Source organism: Papaver somniferum, chromosome 5 (genome assembly GCF_003573695.1).
Source record: "Papaver somniferum cultivar HN1 chromosome 5, ASM357369v1, whole genome shotgun sequence".
Classification (NCBI taxonomy): Eukaryota; Viridiplantae; Streptophyta; class Magnoliopsida; order Ranunculales; family Papaveraceae; genus Papaver; species Papaver somniferum.
In genome coordinates, this window is record NC_039362.1 from 153,886,918 (window position 1) to 153,894,676 (window position 7,759).

The 7,759-nt window shown below is 35.8% G+C and overlaps 1 protein-coding gene across 1 annotated transcript; it reads right to left on the reverse strand.

The window, feature by feature from the left end:
- Nucleotides 1-3,200: 3,200 nt before the first annotated feature.
- On the reverse strand, nucleotides 3,201-5,596 carry LOC113283260. Its single transcript, XM_026532461.1, has 2 exons — nucleotides 4,715-5,596; nucleotides 3,201-3,650 (listed from the first exon to the last, which is right to left on the reverse strand). The coding sequence occupies exons 1-2, from the start codon at nucleotides 5,396-5,398 to the stop codon at nucleotides 3,564-3,566; spliced, it is 771 nt and encodes a 256-aa protein (XP_026388246.1). The 5' UTR covers nucleotides 5,399-5,596; the 3' UTR covers nucleotides 3,201-3,563.
- Nucleotides 5,597-7,759: the final 2,163 nt, after the last annotated feature.

Here is a 7,759-nt window from a genome sequence, read left to right on the forward strand (position 1 = left end):
GAGATAAATCTCGAGCCAATCTTAGAGAAGATAGTACTCAATACGATAGAACAAGTAATATCAGAACACGCAACTACACAGTACGCAACTAGTATCACACTGGAGATGTGGGGATTAGGTTTCCCAGTTGCTAGAGTTCTCCCTTATATAGGCTTCAAATAAGGGTTTGATATCTTTGAAACAAAGAAATCAATGTTCACTGTTAGATGAAAACCTGATTTAAGATTCAAGCTATGTTTGCTTAAAACCAAAGCTATATCTCTCCACTGCTAGATGGTCTTAGTTTGTTACACAAAAATGAAATATACCTTCATTTAGATATGGGTAACCGTACCTAAACGTGTATATTGAGTTGGCTAAACAGTAGTTACCCGAAGTTAGCCATATGAACACTTTTCTATTAACCACATTCATCTAACACTTCTAGATCAAATGAATCTAATTGTGTTACTCATAGATTTTTTCAATTGTTTATATTCTCATAGTTATATACAAGACATAATAGAAACAAAATCGGATTTGATTCAAGAGAATCAATTCATGAACATTGAGCCACAGTTTTTAAAGATTGTATTCCTTAATTTATATATGTATTTGTTCATGAGTATGAAATCATGCTTAACCGAATTTAGAACTTAAACCAACTTAGTTTGCAAATGGGTAAGCAAACTTAAGTTCTGGACATTGGTCTTGTCCGACAGTTTGCAAACCGGTATGCATACTGTCATCCCGGACCTAACTCAGGTAGAACCGTTCGCATACTGTTATGCGTACTTGGTTCCCGGACTTTAACAGTTAAAACCATTCGCATACTGGCATGCAAACTTGGTTTCCGGACCTGAATCATACCACAACAGTTGGCATACTGTGTTATATCCAGACAATGGTTAATTGTTCTAAAGTCTCATTCAATCATTGAAACATCCTTAGAAGACGACAATAGTTGTCTCACACAAACTATTAGCTTATAAGTAATTTTCACGTGATCGAATGATCAATACGAAATATCCTAAGTCGACATCAAATGACTGTCTCACACAAATCATGTAAGATGTTTCGAGGAAATTTTCACATGATCATCTTTTGACTCATTATTTAGTTTCCAAAAAATAAGTTGCTTCCAACTAAACTCGTCAAGAATAATGATGAATGTAGCTAAAGCGAAAAGCTTCCAACACATATTTCAAGAAAAATATAAGCGAGTTAAACTCAGCTCGAAATATTAAATATGCATAATGTAAAGTCTATATAGCTATACGACTTAGTCTTAATAGGAGATAAAATAGAATAGACTTATGAGTGATAGATAAGTTTTAGTCTCCACATACCTTTTGTTGATGAAGTTCCTCCAAGCTCTCCTCAGTAGATCTTCGTCTTCAATCGATGAACACCGTGGAGTCTAAAGTTCAACTACACATTTTATCCTAGTCCGAGACATAGCTATAAGTATACTAGAAATCATTACTTATAGTTTTGATCACCTAAACTTGACAAACAAGCTTGAGATAGCAACACTTGCGAGTTCGACCGAGCAGTGCTCTAACAAGAAGAACTTTCATTATATCAAGATCTTTATATGTTTTTTCTGCAACCTTAGACAAGACCCAAAGAATTAACAAGACATACCCGAGAATACTATTGAAGAAAAGCCATAGAAACCAACTCTCTAAACTATTCTTCAAACAAGCGCATGCCTTCTCTTCTTCAACTTTTTCATAGCTACTAGTAACATGGGAAAAACATGGATACTCTTTAAAAACTTGGTTTAGGGTAAAACCTTAAATACTAGAACACCAAAAATCATGTCTCTACAAGTTTTTTCCTCACATTGATATTGACCTTCACGATGGCGCTCGATCCTTCCCAACAAAAAGACCAAAAACCTAAACACATGGATACCATTTTTCTAGGCTCAATCCATCCCAACAAAGAGACCAAAAACCTAAGCACATGGCTACCACTCTTCTAAGTGTTGGATATTCACATCTCTAATTACAGTCCTACATATATATACAAAGACACAAGCTCAGCCCTTAAGAACTTAACTTCACGAACAATTTTTCCTAAGCTTAATCACCACGTATGCCCTTTTCCTAAACCGTTTTCCATATGAAAAGGGTCCAAAAGAGAAAATCCACCTATTTCCTTGCAGCTGGTTCAAAAATGATCAACAAACAAATCATGCATAGAGAACGTCCGAAAAGATGACGGCCATCAATGTGCTAGTTAAAAAATGCTCCCATCAATAAAAATCCTCCTTGTGGAGGTATAGATTAAGTATTAGGACATCTATTTTTTTTTCTTTCGCGATTTAAATTTGGTTACATTAATCAAAACTAAACTCGTTTCATCGACCAAACACATGGGGAAGAGAGCAAAAGATAATATTCCGACTCTTGAAATGAAACAGGAGTAATGTGCACAATACTCCATGAGAAAGAGAATGACAGGAACCTTTAAGCTGTAGAACTTAATGTATTTTTGGGATACAACAACAATTCCAAACTCCTTCGCATCTGATTTTTTTTTTCTTCTCGTCTAAATTCATCATTTCCTTCTTTTACTCAACAAAGCTAAGGAATAAAGTCTTGCTTGCTTGTCAAAGGAAAAGGGAAAAAGAAACTTTAAAGAAGCCAAAGACGAATGATGCCAAAATCAAGTACATTACATTAAGTATGAGATTAAGATAAGGATCCATTATATGAAGCCCTTGTTCGGGAATTCCAGACGTGCTACGATCATATCCTCCCGGTGCAACAACACTTTAACATATTTTCTTAAAATCAATTTATTGGCTAAGATCTTTATCCAATATCAGGTGAAACATACTTGGTTTTCTTTCACAGTTGGTGTCGGTATAAACTAATAAGGCCCATGGGGTGCGGTTTTAATGAGCACCACACGGCCATAGATTCACACTACTGCATAAGGTGACAAAGGTGTAGAAAGGTAACAAATCGTATATCGTATTGAATTTGTGCAAGAGTCCACCAGTAAGCCCCTAGCACAACATCAGCCACTTGCTAGCTTTAAGATGCGCTAATTCAATACGGTATAGCAGTTATTGAGGGGCAATGGGTGAATCATCAAACTCAACAGAAGGACGAAAATTTTCCACCAAAAACCAGTGGACTCCACATCATAAAAAGATCAGTATACCTCAAAAAGACTTTCAAAATAGACCACTTGGGACAGCAAAATAAGAATAAACCAGCACTTGGATATACTATATACTAAAGGCAAGGAACAATTCACTAGTTTTGCAATAATAAATAAACAATAATAATAAGATGGGCAAAAAAAAGCTCGCATTTCTCAAATCATGAGATGTACTCCTATTCAACAGAGAGCTTCCTTTCTTTCTTTTTTTTCCTCTCTGTCTCTCTTTACTTTCAATTTTATCGACCTTTTGATTCACTTTGCTCATAAAGTGGACAACATAAGGTGGTAGAACAAGGGTTTCTCCCTTTCTTCTTCTTTTTCTCTCTAAATAAAAAGGATGTTAAAAATTCCAATCCAAAGTTGATGATGCAGCTTAGGTTCACCTTGAGATGCTTTCTTCACTAGACATTCAACCCATCAACACCACATTGTTTGTATGTCAAAGAACTCTTCCTTGGACTAATCACTATTGCACAGTCCACTGATACCTATACCATTTCATCACACCACAAACAAACAAACACACACACACAAGATGCTCAAGGTTAGAAAAAACTTGGCAATTTGTAATTGTAACCATGTTAGCATTAACCAGAGAATGCGGAAAGAAAATTTGGATAGGGATATTTCACAACTAAGACATTATTTTAAAAAACAAAGAAAACAACTAGTTACTGTCAAGCATCAGGAATTGCCCCCCACAGACAAAAAAATATCAAATTGAATATTCACATGTATTGACGAATGTTTTTTCCACAGCATCTTGAAATGAGTCAGGACCTAGTAAGCAATCCCTAATTATCACCAAATGCATAAAGATCGGATAGGTAACAACATTTCCGGCTATCCGCTTTCAAAATTACAGTTTCGGATAGTCACCAAATGGCGTAAAATGGTGTTTCTACCAAGTCCATAAAATGGCGTTTTTACGCGGCAAAGAATCAAACACTTGAATTTCACCAGACATAATCTATTCCTTATTGATTAAGGTCACACATCGCCAACAATGGTTCTAAACGCAACACCTAGTGTAGGCAACTTAACTCGTGCACTTATTCTCCTTAAAAAGTTAAAACTTTTGATTGAAATTGCCCCAGTCCTACGCCAACAACAACTCACGTTAGCATTGTTGCCGTAGCATCAGGGAGATACACATAGTGGGCCGGTGGCTCTGCCCACAAGACCAGTGTCGTACATTCTACTACTACTACACACCAAAGCAATCCAAAAACAAATCAACAGTTGGCGCATTTTAACAAACACAAAAACAAAAATGGCACAGTTTCGGTACACATTAGCACAAACACAATGACTAGTTTCTCAATTCAATGTCCGTCCACACACACAGCACAAAAGCAAAGGGGTAACAATCGGCGCACATTAGCAAAAACAGAGAAAATGAAAAACCCTGATTTAGAAAATGTAGTGGCAGACGAGGTGGTGGTGGGTGCGCAGGTTTACACCGCAAAAGAAAAGGTAAAGTTGCGGCGCACGTTAGCAGTGAAGAAAACCAGAGAAATTGGGGTAAGAAGATGAAGATGAAGACACATACCTTAACTTTAGGGGAAGTGATACCCAGAAGACGGATCTTAGCACCAACATCGCCAGTAATCCTAAGCTCAACACGATCATAAAGAGTAGCATCTTTAACCAAATCAGTAGCTTCAGCTTGGAGCAAATTAACTCTATCAACACTAATAGTAGTCTGAACTTGTCTAACACTATGAGCAGGCTGATCAAATCCAGGAATCGAAGCTCTTCCAAGAGGAACACCTCTATACATCACATCAAATTGAGTCGGACTATATTGAATCCCTACCTTATTAGGATTTACAGCCGTGAAAATCATCTTGATATTGAACGATAATGATGCTGATGGTACTATACTGTTACTTGATATTGCACCACCTGATGTTGCTGCTGCTATACCAACATACTGAACACTAACTTGTTGTAATTCGTATTGAGGTTTTTTGGGTTTTACTGCTAAAACTATGATTAGTATTACAGCAAGTACTAGTAAACCTAGAAATGTTAAGAGGAGAAATAAACAACAACAACAGCCTTTGAATGATGCTCTTGATGATGATGTTGAATGTGTTGGGTAGTTATGAGTTGGGTAATATCTATTGCTGTGATTTGGGGGATGATGATGATTATTTGCTGTTGCTGTTGATGATGGGGGTAATCTTATTGATGTATGGTGTTGTTCTTCTTCTCCATTCCTTGTTGTCATCTTCTTCTACACTTTGCTTTTACTTAATTGTTAATTCCACAAACTCATTATTTTTTTTTAAGTTCTGAACTTCACCAGAGCTTCCAAATCTCTGTTCAACTTCTTTTTTCTAGACCAACATTTTCTGTTTCTCTCTCTTTTTATGGGAGGAGAGAGATGGGGAGATGGAGAAAGTGGGGAATGTGAATTGGTTTTTTGGGAACTCTTTTTCTATTTGCTGCTTCCACAAATTAAATATTAATTTGGTTAAAAAGTAAAAAAAAGAAGGTTGTATAATTGTACTTCCAGTTGTATATTGGTTAGATTGTATCCTACCTAGATACTTCGGTTAAAGGTGGTTTTTCTTTTCTTTTTTTTTACTCCTAGTCGACCACAAATGAAGGGACTGCCTCAAATAGATGAAGTTTGAGCCAAATCCATTGTTCAGCAATAATGCTAGGTATACTGGGAAGTAATCCCGCTACTCACGTCAACTAGGAGCCACACCAGCCTTTCCATATCCAAATGCAGAGAAGCTTTCTCCTTGTCCATTGGATCCTCTTACCGGATTTTCCCGACAGGGACGGAGTTGTGTGTATTGTAGGGGTGGCTACCGCCTCTCTTAAAATTTCGAAAATCTCCATAAATTGTAATTAATTTCCATTATTTTTAACCTAAATAATCGTGTATTCAAGTTATGGTTTATATTACATGTGTTTCTTTATAGTTTACTTGTTTAAGAGACGTGAATATATGTTTTAGGATTAATGAAAGTGAATGGCATCATTTAATTCAAACGAAGATTTGTCAATCACCAAAAAATGGTACCTGGAAATTCGAGTTAGACGTCAGTCCTTCGTAAGGGTGGATTCCGAAACCTTTTGGGCTAGGGTACACAAAACATTTAGCCAAGAATTTGGAAATCCTAATGGAAGAAGTGTTCAACAAGTCCATGATAGGTACCTAGTCATCGAAAGTGCGATACTTGCTTATTTAGCTATCCAACCTCGGATTTTTAACACTCGTCCCTTCAACTTGTCCATTGAACAATTTGTAAGTATTTTTGTGGTTTGTTTTACGTAACCTATGTTGTTTTATCTTCCAATGAAACACCACTAACAAATGTAAGTTTGCTTTTGTGTTTCTGTAGTACGAAGTCGTGAAAGCGCGCTACTTTGAGGAAAAGGGGGAAGCATTCGCATTCGATGCAAGCTATCACTTCTTGGTAGAAAAAATCCTGGAGGATGACCCGGACTTCATGGATCGTGTATCGTCTTCGGAGGAAGATTGATAGCTTTAGAAGTTTTTTTATAGGTTTTGTGGGTAGACCTCTATGTAAACCCTCACGAGACTATAACTCGTCCACCAGGGTCACCTAGGGGTTTAAAGGCTTGATGCATGTGCTAAATGCATCCTACAATAATAATGGAATGAATGAAAAAAAATCGTATGAAAGGAAACAATCGGTTTATATATGTAATATGTAAATCCGATTAAGAAAATAGGATTCTACATATGGCAACGTTAACCGATTATAGATGTCCTCTGTTAATTTGGAAACACCAATACATAATCGGTTTACAAGTACATGAACGTATACCGATTCTGAGTAGTGTTTACGAAAAATAATCTAAATGTTTAATGTTTTGAATAACTCTCTAACATTAATTAATCTCACATCCAAAACATAATTAATCCATAATATGATTAATTAATGCTAATTAATCAGAGGTAAAATAAGTACTTGGATAATTATTTTGGTAAGGGGTGGTGTGAAGGTTATTTCTAATGACCTTTTTTGTCATCTAACTATAGGCCCAAATTAAGTGCTATAGGCCCTAATTTAGCCAGGATTAGTAAAAGTAAAGTTTTTCTTTTCTTTTACTTTGTCCTTGCCTAACCGTCGAAATAATAATTAAAAGCACGGTACCATAAAAAGTTTGAAAAGATAAAATTTTCACAATTAACTGTGTTTTAATTATGTTACGTCAACTAGGTATCACCGGGGCCTTACGGTCCCGGCTCAATCTTTTCCTTTAGTTTTAAGAGTACATATTTTATTTCTTTGTGACAATACATTAAAGAAAACAACAACTTAATTAATGTATCCAAATACTTTAAGAAGACTACAGCTTAATCGATCATACAATAAATAACTTATATCAATTCAAGATTTCCATACTTCTATGACATTACTATTAATATAATTAATCTTTTAAAACAATTCATCGTTACTTGAGACTGAAAAAAGTTGTTTAGTTAATTGTCCAAATGATGCACATATTCTTTGGAAGTGCATTTCATCAACTTTTTTGTTGTATTTCCCATCACTGTGAATACTGCAGTATCTTTGTCATCCTTTACGACCAAATTCATTTTGTA